Here is a 19,317-nt window from a genome sequence, read left to right as displayed (position 1 = left end):
TACATCGAAACGTCGCATGTATTGTCATATAGAAGTTGTTAACCCTATTTACCACCATGACATTAGACATAGCTACGCGTGATATCATAGACCGCTGTTGCAACTTTTATACTAGAATGTAACCGAAGGTGTTAATGTCGCCTTGGTGAGGTGAAATGGGGTTTAACGTCGCGTCCAAGATTACTACACTTATGCATGCGCGCGCGCGTGTGTATGTGGTTGTGTGGCTGCTTGTACTAGTCCGGAATGATGCCGATTTGTAGTGCTAGCACACTGAGATACCATGCCACAGTTTAACATGAATACCCCACTCAGACACAGTATACTGACTCCGACCCGACTAGTCCTTGTTTTAGCTCCTTAAAAATAACCTCTTTTGGTATGACGCGGCCGGGTAATCGAACCCCGGACCTTCCGCTCTCCGGGCGGACGCTCTACCACAAGACCACGGAGGCAGTCGTTGATGTCGTCTAAACTCGGTCATAGTTACATTTTGTAAAGTAGGTTAGCACGCTCCGATCTCCATGTCGTTGTTATGGGTTGAACCCAGGGTCAGGATGGTCCGACACATATTTGTATATATTTGTATGATCATGAGATCAATTGGATCATTATACTTGCCGACAAACAGCAGTGAAACAGTAAGGTTTATATCACAGTTTCAATATAAAATACACAATGTCAAAATATAAACAGGAATGTGTACAGGCATTTCCTCAAAGTGTATTTCCACTGTCCTTACATACGGCGGGGCGGTCGAGAAGCCTAATGGTTAAAGACCCGGGTTCGATTCCCGACATGGTTACAATGTGTGAAGCCCATTTCTGGTGTCCCCCGCCGTGATATTGCTGGAATATTGCTAATAAAAGCGGAGTAAAATCATACTCACTCACTCACTCACTCCTAACACACGGCAGTAAATGAGCCCAAGCGGACATGGTGGCACCCAGCCGTCAAAGGCGCCGCAGTTTGTTGTGCATCCCTTTGATACGCCAGAAACCTGTTATTGGGGGGGGGGGGGGGGTTGTCATCACTATACTCATGGGTGCTCACCGTGCTCATGGGTTTCACCGAAGTGGTAACTGATGTCTGAGACCTGCATCACTTCGTGCTTTTCTCCCACATTAAGCTGACACGCCGTGATATAACTGGAATACTGTTAAAAGCGAAGTTAAACCAAACTCACTCACACACTCACTCACCCAACTCACTCCGGCAGTGTCAGATAACAAGATAGAAGCCAGAGCCTAGTGCTACTTTTTGTCATCAGATAAAGAAACGCGGTGATGAAGATACCCCAAGTTGAGCGCATATCGCTTCATACGCTCATTCAACCTTAAAACTCGCTGACACAACCAAGGTGAAGGTTATTCAGCTCTCTCGCTCCACATACGACAGTCGCGCGATAACCGTCCCGCACACCAGGCCCATATCAGACTGCTGTCACCTGTATCGACACACCTTGGGTGATACCTGCTCGTCTTCTCCATACCTGTTCCAGGTGTTTACGCCATGCATAATCAGTGGCGAGATTGCCAGGTAGGTTGAAATGTAGGCCATACCTACCTACAATAGTGTGTAATATTCAGCAAGGTATCATAAATGTTAAACGCTGTACGTTTCCGTGTGTCTGCTGCCGTGTTGTAACTCGACGAAACTCGTAGCTCATGTGATCGTTAACTATTAACAACGATACGGTCCTGCTTTTCTTCACTGGGCATGACAAGTGATTGTTAGTGAATTGTTTTTGATATTTACTGGCTATGTAGACAGAAAGATTTATTAATATATCACAGATTCTACTAGGAGATAATCTGTTATCCCCGATCGGTGCACCTAAGTGTTTTCCTGGGCTTTTAATCGAAATCAAACGACTTGAAGTCTTGTGTCTTCAGGGTAATCTTCTTGATTAAATGTTTTATACCGAATGAATTAATGGTTTATTAAGGCGTCACGTATTGGCTGTTACAGATCATATATATTTGTAATTATGAAATGTAGAAATGCATGGCTTAAAATGGCCGAAGAGAAATTATGATCAAAAGTCAGCAAATAACATATAATATTAGAAGAAATCTAAGGTATATACAAATGTTATACGCCGAACATCGGATGGGGAATGTTATACCTGCACTGTACATGGACAACACTCTAGTCGAAATACTCAGGGTGTTTTTCAAACATTTTGCAAATTCTTTATCTCTGCTATTCACGGCGGTAAAGGAGTACAGGTGATGTTTCGAACTAAGATATACCCGCTGACAGAACCAAGGTCAAGACTATTCAGCTGTACATTCTTTTTTAAAACAGAACACATTAATAACGTATTAGCTTTTTTAATTATGTAACACTTCAAACTGACGGTGTGCATTATGTAATATTTGGCATAACTGACTACCATCAAAAACTAATATACCCCAAAACATCAGACATTATTATCAGGATAAAGTGTTTCTCCAAATTAATACCCGAGTCCATGTACCTAGTATCCAATGTCGTTAGAGTTTAATTTGTGACCTGGCTAATTGTGTTCCATGGTGCGTCGACTGTGTGGATCACTGGCCATGAGGTCAGCAGTAGCCCAAACACAAAGGTGTAGCATTTTGCGTTCACACTGATAATACATTCTATTGCTTGTCTTAAGAGGCGACTAAACAGGATTGGGTGATCAAGATCGATGACTTGGTTGATTGCGTGTGATTTTACCCCGACGACGTGGGATATTGTCATTATGTCAATCACTGGTTTGTCTGATCCAGACTGGATATTTTTCAGGCCGACGTGATATACATTGCGCATCTAACTGCGGCATAAAACACGAAACAAACCACAAACATATAAACGCATAATCAACTTTAACTCCAAGGACAAGTACATATGTACTCGCATGACAAAGAATGAAAGAATGAATTTTGTGTTTGATTATCTCATGCCTAAATAAACATGCCTACATAAACAACGTAATTTGATTCCTGTGGCTTTTATGTCAAATATTGAAAAATGTATTTTTTGTATGCTTAGCCACATATTTCATTGGTGTGCATCAAGTCCTACAGATCAACCACCCGTGAAGGTCCTGGTTAGAATAGGTCTTCAGCAATCTATGCTAGCCGTAAAAGGCGACTGTGCTTGACGTATTAGGCGACTAACGAGATCGGGTGGTCAGGTTCGCTGACCAATTACTGGATTTTCTGACTCAATGATTTACAGACCGCCGTCATATAGCTGGAAACAAACTTCAGCTCAACAGCTGTTCAGCTTATCAATCGAGTAACTCACAAAAGTAATAGAAAGCGTTTACCTGTACAATACTCAAATACACACCCAAGCGTTTGGAACACACATCTGACACAGGAGTTCAGCAAGTATGTACATAGATATTTCTTGTACATCAAAGCCACTATGAATAACTATGCGAAGATGCAAGTCAGCACAATCACTACCTTTGGGGAGAGGGGACCTCGAGATAACTTGACGCGTCATACTGAGCGTTAACGTGACAACGTGACTAGGTCGCGTTACACATAACGTCCTTGTACTTTAACTCTATTGGATGGGAAGGAGTTTTGTACTTTGATTATTATAAATAGTAGGCGATAGTACACAATGATTATCTTTTATAGGGCGGGTAGGTTGGCATATCTCAACCATCCTCCCGAGGCAAGGGAGTTAACTGACTATAAAAGTCCAGTTTCCACCCATGCCGAACTAGGATGGAATTTTTCGGCTCGATCGTAGCGCCACCAGTGACTATTACGAGTTATGTCCCTTCTATGTCCCGCCGATTGACAGTCAGATCCCACCTTTAGTATCATTTGCATTTGCTTCAAACAAAATGGCGGCGCCCAGTCAAAACGATCTGATCGATAATCAAGATCTATATTGTTATATATCAGGTCTTACGCCGCGAACTGCATCGAATCACTTGAGCACCTAAATCAAAAACATGAAAAGATTTGCAAAATATCTGTCGACGCCCAGTTGGTGGTACACATGCTTTGCAAACCCTGCAGTCTACCGAAATCTGGACGTTGAAATCCATGTTTGCGAACCGGATGTCTAGTTCGTTACGCGATTTTCAATGGACCATGCATAGAGTCGTTAGTCCTGCCAAAATGTAACTCCATAATACCAGCCTAGTTCGGCAAGGGTGGAAACTGGACTTATAGTCAGTTAACGCCCTTGCCTCGGGAAGATGTATTTCAATGTAATCGTTACACATTTGCCGAGATAGAAACATAAAAAAATATAAGTTAGTTTTTAGAAACATACCTTTTCCAGTTCTTTTTTAATAAAATGAAACAAAGAGTCTATTTCGATGGGACTCTATTCTTTCTGCTTTTTTTTCTTAAACAATAGCTTATTCCGAGGACTCCGAAACCCAGAAGATGTTGGTTAATAAGTGCGTTATCAACGTCACTACGACCAAACGAAAGACAGTTTATGATTACGCGATGTTAAATACATAATTATATAAGGATTACACGATTACAGGCGTACGGTCTAATTGATCAGAGTAACCACCCTTAACGGTATTTAGAGTTTTGGTCATTAGCAACTGCAGAATGATAGACAGCGTGTATGTAATCAACCATACCAAGTGCCGAACATAAGACAAAGGTTAGTTCAGTGCTATTTGTCTGGTGTCCGTTCCATGACCCAATCTGTCCCGGAATCCTTCTGGGTTGACTACTTTCGAAGCCGTCGTCATTGTCAGCAAGTCGAAACGTTTCCATCCCTTCTCTCCACCGACCCATTACCTTGCATATACATTTGTCGACGGAGGATGTTTGAAAAGACATTTGACATATGAAAAAGACAACATTGGATACTCCATCAATTGTATTGACACGTTCATCTCTGTGTGTATTGTCTTCACTATGAGTACCCTAAGTTCTTGGAAATACATTTTTATTTTATCCAGGAGTGGAAGAGTCTCGGGGTCCCACTCTCCACCACCAACAATGAAGCCAGCAAGATGTTCGATGCTTCACTCACTCAGGTAAGTGGATTTCGTGTCTTTGCTGAATAGACCTATAAATATATGTTTTGGTCAGCGAAACCCATACAGTGAAACCACATCGTCCGAAAAGAAATTCTGGGCGAATGTTGAGAACGTCTTTAAGTAATGGGTACACAGCATGATTTGTTTATCCGGACAATTGTTTGCCTTATAGGCGATATCATTGGCAACAGCACCGTCTGGTCTAACATGGTTTGAGTGCTGTATGACCGACGGTAATTCCACCGTGAGACACCGAAACGGAGGAAAAGGATTTGCTTATTGTTTACGACTGGAGATAAAACCCTGACTATCTGTTTAATAATCAGCCCATAAAACAACGTGACCACCATGTTTATATTAATTGATGTACATACCATAACCAGTTAGAAATTTGTTTCTTCGTATAATACCTTGTTTTAGTTCAGTTATTCACTAATCAGAGAAAACTTCATTATTATATAAAGAACATACACTGAGTCTGGACCTTGGTGGATGAAACAGCTTGTAGACGAGTCAATTCAAATGTATGCGTCATCTCGGGTATCCATGCTTGTGTATGACTTCAGTATGTGGGCTGGTATGACGACACGGGAACCGGTGGCATTGAAACCTCGATGCAGAAAATGATGGAGGCTGACCCAAACTTTGGCAAGTTTCGATATCTATTAACACAACAAACAACTGGCAAGACCATATAAAATTAACTATTGTTTCGAATCACTGCCGCCTTCACTTGTCGCCTTCGAACCACAAACAAGTTTGTATGTATTGGTATTATGAAAGGTATTTTGAACAAAGGTCATTTGTATTCCACCTGATTATAATATTTTAAATTTGTAAAGAACGCATATCTAAATCTTTGAGTCCGCGAAAATTTTGTTTTTCGTATCCTCGCATGTCGTGTCCTCGCAATGGGACCAGTGAAAATCCCGGTTAGAATAAGTCTTCAGCAACCCATGCTTGTCGTAAGAGGCGACTATGCTTATCGTAAGAGGCGACTAACAGGGTCGGATGGTCAGGCTCACTGACTTGGTTGTTGCATGTCCAAATTGCGTGTATCGATGCTCATGACATCAATCACTGGATTGTCCATTCCAGACTCGACTATATACAGACTGCCGTCATATAACTGGAATATTGCTGAGTGCGGCAAAAAACAACTAACAACCAAACCAAACCTACAATGGACTATTTAACAAATGTCTTATGTTTTTAGGTTTTGTCACTTTTATTAAAATGTACGTTTAATACATGCACACCTCTTTACTCATTTCTATGCTACATGTTGTGATACCTGAAATGACGCCTTAACCATAATTTCTTGTTTCAGTTATGGGACACGTTCTGAAAAACGGCCTTGACCTCTTAGGAACCGGAAGGACTATCCATGTTGACAAATCTTTCCCAGGGGAAATAAGCGAAATGCTTCGACTTGCTGAGACATCCAGTATTGAGCGCGAGAAACAGCATGCACGTGCACTGAAGTTGTGGTCAGAAGGGTAAGATACATACATTATGGTTTGTTTAATACAGGATAATAAGTCAAGTGGTGATATTGCAATGAATTAAATTCTGCGAACAATCCCTATAATACATATCTGTGATAGCTGGAAAGATGCCTCACTTTTTTCAGTGCGTTATTTAGAGACTCACTTCCTTTCACGAGTAAGTGAGTTGGAATTAATAGTAATTCAGTAATATAACAGCCTGTAAGTGTATGTAGAAGAAAGCCCAAAGCGGTGTTTACCATTTTGGGAAACAAATTAATGAGCACAAGTGGGGTGCTGATAGCAGCAAATGTAGATTTCGAATCCACGACCAGCAACTCCTGACAAGGCTAAGGGGATGCATTCTTGGTAGCTTTGAGGCTGATGGTCCAGACTGAAAACAATTTCAGTGAGACAATATTATCATCAGATTATCATGGAAAGTGATTTCAAAGTACGGGTAACCACAACTAGCCAATGATTCACATTTCCGCAAGAGATTCAAAATTATCATAACAATCATCATATGATTGCTTTGTTTATTTCTATGCACCTTTACACGTTCTTTGCGAATACATTTCATTGTTGTCGTTTCCAAGGTGGACCTCTGACGCGTCTGACGTTTGGGAGGACATTTTGGTCCAGAACCCTCTGGACATCCTGGCACTTAAGTTTGCACACGACACGTATTTCTATCTTGGCTACCCCAATCAGAATCGAGACAGCATAGCCCGAGTATTGCCGAAATGGAAACCGGAAATGCCTCTTTATGGGTAGATGAAACTATTCAGGCGATCTAAGCAATACGACTGTAATACTCTTTAGTTAAAGTATAGGAGTTAAAGTTTTTCTTGCTGCTACCTTAAATTGTATGATGCTTTTCAATATAAAAGTTATTAATGAAGTACATAGAACACTCTCAGATTCACACAAGGCTCTGATAATAAGATCCAGACTGGAAAGAGATACCAGACACTTGGGCATTGTTCCGCTTTAACGTGCACTAGATATGATAGATCGTTTTTTGTCTTTAGCCATACAAAGTATATTTGTACTAATGAAAGGCGTGTTTTTGCTGACAGATTGGTAATACAGGTACTGCTGATAGTAAACTTACTGTATCCTATTTGAGAATGAGTCTCAGAAACCACAGGGCCCTTCAAAGATGATATACATCGTGACAATACAATTAAAAATTCAGTTTAAATGCTTTTTTAATGGAAAAATATTGAACATGTTGAAATAGTTTAAATGTCCCAGACCAGTTTTTCCCGTGAAATACGTATGCAAGTATACAATAGGGTATATAACACTACACTATTGGGCATGTTCATGTAATATACACGAAGAATCTAATATCTTTTTATTGAAACTAAAAAACATCAAGTTAAGAAATTTGTTTCAACAATTTCCTTCTCAGGAGCCCCAATACACATCATATTATTAGCATCATATCAAACACTCCAAATTTTACAACTAATGTATATTAAAATAATTTAATATGCCCCTAACAGCCACATGCTACAGACTTAATACTACAGAATATCGCTACACATGAAATTATCACGCTGCATGCACGTACCTGGCTTCTTTTGTGTAAGAATATATTGAATTACTATTAATGTAAGGAATATTTTCGTTTCTTTTGGCAGATACCTGATTGGGATGTACTCTTTTGGTTTGGAGGAGTGCAACTTGTATGATCAGGCGGAGAAAGCGGCCAAGAAGGTCAGTTACTGGTCATTTTGGTCAGGATTCCCCGTCATTTGAACGAAACATTTAGCGAGATAGAGGCATTAGCATTTGTTGACTAGGAGTTCATATTGATGATAGCTTCGTAATGGGCATGTTAACATGCACGCAACTGCCTGTCTATATCCAGCCACCAACACGTTACTAGTCCTGCGACTGTGGAAAATATGTACTTCATGAAAACAAAACCGATCTTGATCTATATAAAAGCAAGTCAGCCCTAGAATCAACATTAGGAACATTAATCGTTTTAATTTAAGAGGAGAGAAAAATTATGTGTAATAAAAGATTTCATAGACTATGTTAGTCAACACGTTACCTGAAGCTACCGTGACAATAGCATCCTTATATATGGGTATGTTCAAGTTTACTCATCTCTCCACTTATATCCAGCCAGCTTATGACATTTGTTGCTTAATGTGCACGTGATGAAAACATGTTTGAATAAGCGGAGACAATAAGATATATATTATTGTGAATATACGCAGCACGTTACTTGAATTTATGTATCGCTTTGTCTCAAGAGTTGTGTGTAGATTACTGGTGTCTCCCCAGGGGCTGGACCTAAATCCCAGGGATGCCTGGTCCACTCACACAATGTGTCACGTGATGGAGATGACAGGGCGCCAGGATGAGGGCATCTCCTTCCTCACGGACACGGTCAAGAACTGGGCGGTGAGTATAGAGAGTCAGACTCGTCAAGAACTGAGCAGTAAGTGTAGAGAGTCAGACTCGTCAAGAACTGAGCAGTGAGTATAGAGAGTCAGATTCCTCATAATGAGCAGTGAGTATAGAGAGTCAGACTCGTCAAGAACTGAGCAGTGAGTATAGAGAGTCAGACTCGTCAAGAACTGAGCAGTAAGTGTAGAGAGTCAGACTCGTCAAGAACTGAGCAGTGAGTATAGAGGGTCAGACTCGTCATAATGAGCAGTGAGTATAGAGGGTCAGACTCGTCAAGAACTGAGCAGTGAGTATAGAGAGTCAAATTCGTCAAGAACTGAGCAGTGAGTAAAGAGGGTCAGACTCGTCAAGAGCTGGACGGTGAGTTTAGAGGGTCAGACTCGTCAAGAGCTGGACGGTGAGTATAGAGAGTCAGATTCGTCATAATGAGCAGTGAGTATAGAGAGTCAGACTCGTCAAGAACTGAGCAGTGAGTATAGAGAGTCAGACTCGTCAAGAACTGAGCAGTGAGTATAGAGGGTCAGACTCGTCATAATGAGCAGTGAGTATAGAGGGTCAGACTCGTCATAATGAGCAGTGAGTATAGAGGGTCAGACTCGTCAAGAACTGAGCAGTGAGTATAGAGGGTCAGACTCGTCAAGAACTGAGCAGTGAGTATAGAGAGTCAAATTCGTCAAGAACTGAGCAGTGAGTAAAGAGGGTCAGACTCGTCAAGAGCTGGACGGTGAGTTTAGAGGGTCAGACTCGTCAAGAGCTGGACGGTGAGTATAGAGAGTCAGATTCGTCATAATGAGCAGTGAGTATAGAGAGTCAGACTCGTCAAGAACTGAGCAGTGAGTATAGAGAGTCAGACTCGTCAAGAACTGAGCAGTGAGTATAGAGGGTCAGACTCGTCATAATGAGCAGTGGGTATAGAGGGTCAGACTCGTCAAGAACTGAGCAGTGAGTATAGAGAGTCAGATTCGTCAAGAACTGAGCAGTGAGTAAAGAGGGTCAGACTCGTCATGAACTGAGCAATGAGTATAGAGGGTCAGACCCGTCAAGAAGTCGGCAATGAGTATAGAGGGTCAGACTCGTCAACAACTGGGCAGTGAGTTTTAGGGGCTAGAAACTATCACGATCATACATGTTCTTAATTTCGCCAAATATTGTTCAGTTTTTCATATAACCTTGTTGTTTTCTGTCATTGTGGACCCTTGAAATAATATTGATATCTTTGATTCCAGAGTTGCGGGATGCTGGCTTGTCACAATTTCTGGCACTGGGCACTATACTACATAGAGAAGGTTATCATTACATACACGATAATACCGTTGTTGAAACATATTGGAGAATCTTTTAAGCTTCTAAATGAAACGTAATTATTCAGCAAGCTTTTCTTCTTATACCGATGACCTTTTTTGCCTATAAATTTGGAAAGGTTAGATATTATATTTTTTTGTGTGTGTTGAAATTGTGGTTATCACAAATTCCAACTTGAAAGTAGTTTTGTTTGTAACTAATTCAATAGCTCTCTTGACTACATATACAGTACCCTGTGAATTATTTCATTAATCGCACTAACACCAATGTTCCTCTTCCCCAGGGTGACCATCAGGGTGCACTGAATATTTTCGACAGCGAGGTAATTTAGAAGGTTGTACTACACTCACTGAAGCGTTTTAGGTACCATTATGACATTATGAGTGAGTGAGTGAGTGAATTTGGTTTTACGCCGCTTTTGGCAATATTCCAGCAATGTGACGGTTGGGTAACACTAATAAATGTACTTCACACCACTAGGCTATCCCACCGCCCCATAGGATATTATGACGTTGCGTTGGACGTAGTTGTTTACGGGGTACCAGGGAGTTGCTTAAAACCAACATTTAAGATCTAATGGATACGGTAACCCTTGATATAAACCGTGATAATATGCTAGTGATTAATAAACTAGTATTAGCGGGGATTTGGTGCTTGAGGAAGGTTTCAGGATGTTGACCTACCGGTACATGTGAAACGTGTAAGTGAAACTAGCTTCTGCAAATGCTTCAGTTGGACAGGGCAAACATGTACAATAATATATAAACCCTTGGTGAAGGGGTAAAGAAAATGAAACACATCGATGCATGTGTGCATTAATATTATAGTGTTATAGGCCTACACCGGAACATAGACATTTTGTGAGTGAGTGAGATGGGTTAAACGCCTTTATAAACAATATTCCAGTTATATGGCGGCGTGTCAGCTTTATATGGGAGGAAAGATATATTTTGGTGCAGTATGCATGATGTGTTTGAAGGCTGTATATGAAATACATCGGCAGTGAATAAATCCATTGAATATTGTTGTAAACTTTCAGTTATTGGCAAAAGAAATGTTTACTATAATATTATATTTATGTCGTCAGCTATCTTTAATAACCAATACACGCCATGCAGTTGTATTGTCAAATTCGTGAACAGCTGGTGTCATCACCGATTTTCAGTAATACACAAAAAGGTTTATTCTGTGTATTTTTTAAAAGCAATTTGAATACATTTGTGGATGAGGTATATTGATTTAGATATTGTGTGTTTCGATTCTAGGCTGGTGATATGATTTAATTGGTTTATCAGTCAATACTTTATTGCTTATATACAGAGACAGAATCACTGCATGTAGCCCACAGGTGTTACATATTGAAAATGACAACACCTGGCAACTGATATCACATTTCATGTCTAACTGATTTGCGAGCCGTACGGCAATATTCTGGTCATATTAAAAATGTCACGTTTGGCTTGATATGTATGTGGCGGTCGGCTAGCCTAGTGGTTAAAGCGTTCGCTCGTCACGCCGAAGACCTGGGTTGGATTCCCGACATGGGTACAATTGTTAAGCCCAATTCTGGTGTCCTCCGCCGTGATATTGCTGGAATATTGCTTTACGCGGCGTAAAACCATACTCACTCACTTGCTATGTATATTCTCATTCCACTTTTTGCACTCGCTGTTTAAGCAGCAGTCCCCTCATGTTGCGCCCATATGGGAAATCTACGCGGACAATAAACAACGGTTAAACCCCTTAGGCACGCAAGTTTACAACTACCCCAAAACGATAAATACGTATGATCCCGTTTAACTGTGTGTATATGCTTGTGCTTAATGAATCATAAAATGAGATGGGAATTAAGTTGTTTTTAACTTTTTATCTCCAAACTTTCTAACCAGTTCTGGGGATGTCGCCTCTCGTCATGTTGACACCCTATTGCCATAAATAGTCTGTGTTCAACAGGTCACCGTGAGGGCGTGTCAGTCTGGGGCACTTCTGGACACGGTGGACGCTTGCTCTCTGCTCTTCAGACTTGAGATGGAAGGTACATTTGAATTCACGTCATTACACCGTTATCAAGCTAGATAACGGTATAAGAATCTACACTGAAACGTCGCTACATGCAATAAACCAGAAGTTATCAATACAATTGCACGTTCACTTATTTACTCTCCACTTTCTAAAATGCCAATAAAACAGTTAATATATATAAATTATACTATCCACCCAAACAACAACCAGACATAGTGAAAAATTCTTTATACGAGACGTACTTACATTATTTCCAAGCGGTCATACTAACTGAATGTGTGTTTTTTTTGTGTAGGCGTGGACGTTGGCGAAAGGTGGAACAATGTATACGACGTCTGCCGACCTCACATCGACGATCACATTTTAGCATTCAATGACGTTCACATACTGTTGGCGTGTCTAAGGGCCAAAAAGTCAGACGCCGTCAAACAGCTCATGGACTCTCTCAAACAATTCGTAAAGTAAGACAAGTATCTCGAATATGCAGCGTTACATGATAAGGTCGCGCGATCAATATAATGGTCTATAATTATTTTTTTTAATGTAATTGCCAGATTGAAATACATTGGTCAACTTTACCTTCAAATTGAGTTTATGGTAGTGTGCGTGTATGTCGCAAAGTTTGAAGACCGTTTTGATTATGGAATTGATATTTAAAGGGGGAATTGCAATACCAATACATAAAAGATGTTATTACTAATACTATATAAAAATACATTATATCGATCCAACAGGATCATTGAAGCAAATGCTTGATATATTACATATTTTCAGGCTTGCACATGAGCGAAGCATATTAAATAAATATCAAATGTTTGCTTCATAAACGACAGTTTTATTCATTATATATCAGTGCATTTATTTTTTAACCGTGGACGATGAAACACATATTTTATAAGAATTGTGATTCAGAGTACAATTCATATCCATGACGTCTTGCTTTTATTAATACCTTCAAAATTACTTTTATTCATTTCGTATTGAGAGACTATCAATAGATCACTTTCATTAAAGTCACATCGTGTATTCCGATACTATACATCTCTGCATCAAGATCTGAGGACACTGACATGGGAGGTCGCGTCATAAGAACCCTCAGCAAACTTTGACCGTCCACTCGATCTGAAGGATACCTGGGTTCAATGTCAGTTTTCGAAAACGATTCACCTTCATGAAAACAAATATTTTGCATATTAAACTTAATTATCCTACATTCGGTAGAGGTCGTTTCAGTTCGTTTTCGAGATACGGAAATATGTTGGAGTTACTTAGAACTTAGATTGGCTGATTAGAAAGTTTACCTTACGCGACCTACTATGGAGATGTCCTTAGATCTTCACGCAGGGAGATAGCGTATCGGGGTAAACGATCCTATAATCAATGAAATTGTCAATATGTGAAATTTATTTACGATATGAAATGTGCTGACAATGTATTGTGTATAAAATAAGAACTAATACCAATGCACTGAACGCTGGATATCGAGCGTCCAAATGCTCATAAATATTCACAAAATCAATCCATAATGACATCACAAAATGAATCGAAATACACTTTTGGAATTATTTCAAACTGAATTTTACTTATTAATGTAATACATTAAATGACTCTAAAAGAAGTTAATGTCATACATGTACCATGTAACGCCAAGGAATTGTTTCCACAGGAACAACCGCGGCCACAACCAGGCTGTAACGGAGGAAGTCGGGGAGACGTTGTGTGAGGCATTCGTAGCCTACAACAACGGCGACTACGCCAAAGCTGTCGACCTTCTCAAACCCATCAGATATAAGATAATAAATATTGGCGGCAGTCACGCTCAGGTAGGAAACTTCAGGGTTGTTGTATCTTCGATATATCCGATAACCAAGGGTATTATATTACCATTACCCTAAACCCATTCGTTACCGTACTTCGTTTTGAGCCGCATTTGAAGGCCACAACGCTAATTCTAGTCGCCCAATCAAGTTACACTCATCAGCGAGAGAAATCATGTGGAACGTTAGTGATAAGAGATGTGGTGTTGACGTCACTTCAACTTTTGTGTGCGAATGGGTTTAGGGTATTAACCATATAGACATTTGACAACCGAGGATGTTAATTTTGTACATGTAGTTTACACCAACATACGGTAACGATAACTCTCAGTCGAAACAGGAAAACACAAGAATTAAGTCACATTAAAACTGCTTCGTTTCACTTTCAGCGGGACATATTCAACCTGTTTTTGATTCAGGCTGCCATCAAATCCCCATCTGCAGATCACCACAAGTTCGCCAGGTAATACCCAAGGGTGGGGCGCCACCAAGGCAAAGGGGAGTCTGTTGCCTTGGCCCCTGTACAAGGTATCCGAATGTCGTTGGCGATTGATATTTCCAACGACGTGTGTTAAGTTCATACATATTTTGACAGAAAGTGTCATGCATGTACATGTGTATAAATTAGGAGTCTTCTTAACAAAACAATTTTAAACATATGAAATATGTATTACCTCAAGCGAAGCGGTGAACATTTAGAGAGAGGTAGAGGCGGGTGGGTTGGGTTTTTTTCGGGGGCGTGTTGAAGATCAGTGTAAAGTCCCGACCAAATAAATCATGATATATATTTTGAGCCTCGTCCCGTTAGGCTACGATGACAAGCATTCAACCAAGTCATTGAATCTGATCACCCTCTCCATTGATTCGGGATTCATCCGGAATCCCCGCAGGGGAGACGACGAAGCTACACTACTCGTCTCCATTATAAGACCAAGAGGTCAAAACTAAAACCGTAATTATACTGCCATGTTGAGCCATTGAATCTTCGTAATAATCAGTTATCAGAGCGCCTGCAATTGAACTTGCTGGGACTGCCAATTTAGCGGAGCTTAGCCTCCCTTTAAACGGGACTTTAACGGTTCCGGTTGTGTGGTGAATAAAGTCTTATATCTAGCCATTCATTAACGCTATCCCACAGCAGATATCACTGGCCTTCAACATTTAAAATTAATAATGATAAAATGTTCTTTTCGAAACCTGACGATAAATAAGACACGGAAGTTATTTCTTTTACAGTCTTTAATGGTTATAGTGAGTGAGTGAGTTGGGTTTAACGCCGCTTTTAACAGTAATCCAGTTATATCACGGCGTGTTAGCTTACGGGAGTGGTGTGATGCAGATCTCAGACGTTTACTACTTCCGTGAAACCCTAGAGCACGGACATGGTGCTGACAAACCTAGAAACATATTCAGCGCGAACCGGGATTCGAACCCACAACCATAGGTTTCTGGGGACGCAAGGGACGCAACTCTGCACAGCGAATCGCGGCGCCTTAGGCGACTGGGTCACCCGTGCCCCCCTTTAATGGTTATAACACCAGCTAGCTCTATCATTACTCAGTAACAGTCATCAACATCCTGGTACAGCTCAGGGTCATTGCAGTTGTCATCATCATCATCATCATCACAATCAGCAGTCCAGTTGCGCTAATGTTAGCTTCAGCAGAGCCATATATATCAGTTATTATGAACATTGGTCAAAGTTGTACACAATGAAATACACGCCTGTTATGAAATTAGAAATCAGATTTTCTCAATGTGTACGTAGTTACATACACGGAGAAGATTGGATTATAATTCGTCTCATCGCTCGTAGACCGCCTCCGTGGTCTAGTGGTAGAGCGTCCGCCCGGAGAGCGGAAGGTCCGGGGTTCGATCCTCGGCCGCGTCATACCAAAAGACGTTAAAAGATTGTACTTGTTGTTACCCTGTCTGGCGCTCGGCATTAAGGCTAAAACAAGGACTGGTCGGCTCGGAGTCAGTATACTGTGTCTGAGTGGGGTATTCATGTTAAACTGTGGCATGGTGGTATTCCTGTTAAACTGTGGCATGGTATCTCAGTGAGCTAGCACTATAAATCGGCATCAGTCCGGACTAGTACAAGCAGCCACACAAACACACACACGTACATGCACGTCGCTATAAGTGAAATAATCTTGGACGCGGCGTTATACCCCATTTCACCTCACCTCTCATCTGTCGTCATTCTGAGATGCATTGTTCCGCTGTTTGCGAGGTGAAAGAGGGTTTACCGTCTCGTTGAGATTATTTCACTCATATAGCGACGTACTTCAACCGGACTAATGCCGGAGTTTAAGTGCTGGCCTTGTGAAATACCATGTCGCAGTTAAACAAGCATATCCCACTCAGACACAGTATACTGATTCAGAGCTGGCCAACAAGTGACATCGTTTAACGTGTCTTGGTACGACACGGCCATCTAGGGGGTCGAATCACTACACAAAAAAAGCATCGGCACATCCGAAAATTCGTGTCACCACTCGAATCTTTCCGTTACACGCTTCAGATTGTATAGTAATGACACGAGTGTCTGGGGCTAGGCAGAGAACATAAAACTTATTTTATGCAGAGACCTAGACTAACATCTAGTCTCTGAAATGAACATATTTTACAGATAAAAATAATACTTAAATTATAGTCATGAAATAAAAAGGAGCCCAGAGACTCTCTTCATTTTCAGACTGATACTACAGTAATCTAGACTTGCCAAATATTATAGACTTGCTTTGGCTTTAATGGATATATTTGTTTCAGGGTATGTATGACAGACTAGCAGTCTGGACTAGGGCAAGAGACCCGTCCTACTTCAATGTTTCAGTGGATTAATTATGGTTCTGGATTTCTCACCCAGGTCGTTGTTGATGGAAAGGAAAGCTCTGAAGGAAAACGCCCCAATGACAGACAGGCTCATCGCCAAGGCAATGGCTGTCCACGATGACTGAAGTTTGAGCCATACAGATCAAAATGTTGTAATTGTGATTGTTGATATGTAACCTGTTTATGTTTCTCAGCACCGCTTCAGGCTCAGTGTTTCTCAATATCTGAAAGTTAAAAGGAAATGAAACTAAGTATTTATTGCAAAGCGCATACAAATATGTAAGTATGCAAAGTTATGATGCCACTCTGGCCCAGGCCGTAAATATGACGTCACACTGATGGAAAGACGTCGTAACATAACGTCATTGTTGCAACATTTTTCGTCACCCACTTTTGTCCGTTACTTGAACTGGCATTACTTGACGAGTACAGAGAAGATTTTAAAAGCGTACACGGGGAACAATGATAGAAACTGGGAATTCGAGTTATGATCGAAGGTCACGTCTACGTAGTTCGACAGTGACGTCATAAATTCTCCAAAGCATTGCTTTTATATTTATATTTATGTTGATCGAACACAAAACATGATCATTCTCGAGGTTAAACTTTAAAATAAATGTTGTCACTTGTGTTTCTAAAACGGCATTTCTTCGTTTTGTAACCTACGAATACCTTGATAAGTTCTTTGTTTAAACGAATGGAGTTTACATGGTTATAGCTCAATAACAAATATTACACGTACAAACTCTCTGTCCATCGGATAAATACCGCCTTCTACATGTATGTATCTCGGGCAAACCATGAGTGAATGATATGTCTTCCAAATATTTTAGACAATAAAGTGACAATTTTTTTCATAATTATAAGACATATATATCTGCTAAAAGCAGAGTCCTTTATACGATTCCAACTGTGTCATAAGCATGTGCTTATGAATAACTATTAAATAGTGATGATACAAGGTGTTCGCGAAAATGTGAGTGTATCCTGCCTCACAAGTGGCACCCGTCACAAACACATGCAATGGCAAGTCAATTGTTCACATGAAAAAAAACACGGAAACAGTCAAAATAGGGAATTGCATCGGACATCATTTTTGTCACTGATGCGTCAATTTTGAAAATGCCCTCTGCCTGTCTACGATAATAGTCTTTAAAAGCTTTACTAAGACCTTGACCGTTGGTACTCTGGTCAAACAACTTTTGAGAAAAGGCCATATGACACTATTTGGGGCAGTTTTACACGTTTCTTGTAATTTTAGTTTAGGTGGGTAAATCAGTGAAGGGAATTGGCTGTTTAACCATGATTATTGAACGACGTGAAATCATCTATATATGTTAAACTTAAGTTCAACTTCTTGACCAATTGTCCTTGTTTTGATTTTGCCAATCCGAGCAGGCATTCCGATTCATGACCATATCGAAACAGATCAACAAGGGGGAACTGGTGCCTATGGTGATGCCTTACTCTTGCCTAAAGTCCTATCCCTAAATTTCACATGTATGTTATCAGTGAGGAAGCATTTCACATTTTATTTTCTCTGTAAACTTCCGATGACATTTGCTTTATTTTTTGACAAATTGTCCTCAACCTTTGAAAATAGAGATGTAATTAATCTATGGTGACCACGTTTAATGATCAATATCCCATGTATCCCTTCGGTTTGTCTTTTGAAATAGTGGTGTACAAACTGAACTGGGTTCTTTTCTGAGATTGCATATATTCAAGCAAATCCATTGAGACTTCACATGGTGTTTATGCCAGTTGTCACAAATACTTCATGTTAGATGAAGAAAGTTGTATTAAGGCTTATGTTTTGTCTTTGAGACAGGAATTTGATGGTACATTTGCTGGACCTAGCAATATATATGCTCTTTGTTCAGATTGTCATGTTCAACTCTCCAAATTCACCATTTTATGTGAACATACATTTTCTATTAATGACATATAAAAGTGCAAAATGAAAACGAATATGATGAATGTCAGTGTTTTACAGCTAATTCTTTTGCTGGGTAAAAATATTGTATTACCGTGATGCAGATGTTACTGCAGAGGAGTATAGAATAAAACATACACCCCATGTCATCGGGTTTTATTTTCAGTAGTAAACGTGCTGATACTCACGCCGTTGATGTGGGATTTTACGCAGCGTTAAGCAATATTCCAGCAGTATTACAGCGAAAGGCAAACAGAGTGGATTGCACCGGTAGTGGGAATCGACACAGGGTCTTAACCAGGTTCTTAATCCGCCAGATATCCCAAGGAATCGCCGTTTGACGAGGTCCTGAAAGAGTTTAGTTTAATGCGGCTTTGAATTTCAATTATATCAAAGGGTGTCAGCTTTATTTTTGGGGAAAGCCCAACGCGAAGGATGCAGTAAACAATTTGGTGAAAATTAGTGTTTGACAAACCA

The 19,317-nt window shown here is 40.3% G+C and overlaps 1 protein-coding gene across 1 annotated transcript; it reads left to right on the top strand.

The window, feature by feature from the left end:
* The first annotated feature begins 1,371 nt into the window (after positions 1 to 1,371).
* Positions 1,372 to 18,989, top strand: LOC124139511 (tetratricopeptide repeat protein 38-like). The gene is made up of 14 exons (XM_046506631.2): positions 1,372 to 1,539; positions 4,925 to 5,002; positions 5,572 to 5,653; positions 6,336 to 6,504; positions 7,092 to 7,265; positions 8,145 to 8,220; positions 8,800 to 8,919; positions 10,152 to 10,211; positions 10,511 to 10,549; positions 12,181 to 12,262; positions 12,545 to 12,710; positions 13,916 to 14,072; positions 14,456 to 14,529; positions 16,939 to 18,989. Exons 1-14 carry the CDS (start codon positions 1,513 to 1,515, stop codon positions 17,027 to 17,029), a joined length of 1,395 nt encoding a protein of 464 aa, XP_046362587.2. The 5' UTR covers positions 1,372 to 1,512; the 3' UTR covers positions 17,030 to 18,989.
* Positions 18,990 to 19,317: the final 328 nt, after the last annotated feature.

This window comes from Haliotis rufescens, unplaced genomic scaffold (assembly GCF_023055435.1).
Source record: "Haliotis rufescens isolate VD_foot unplaced genomic scaffold, xgHalRufe1.0.p SCAF_1, whole genome shotgun sequence".
NCBI lineage: Eukaryota > Metazoa > Mollusca > Gastropoda > Lepetellida > Haliotidae > Haliotis > Haliotis rufescens.
This window is presented reverse-complemented; position numbering and strand designations above follow the sequence as displayed.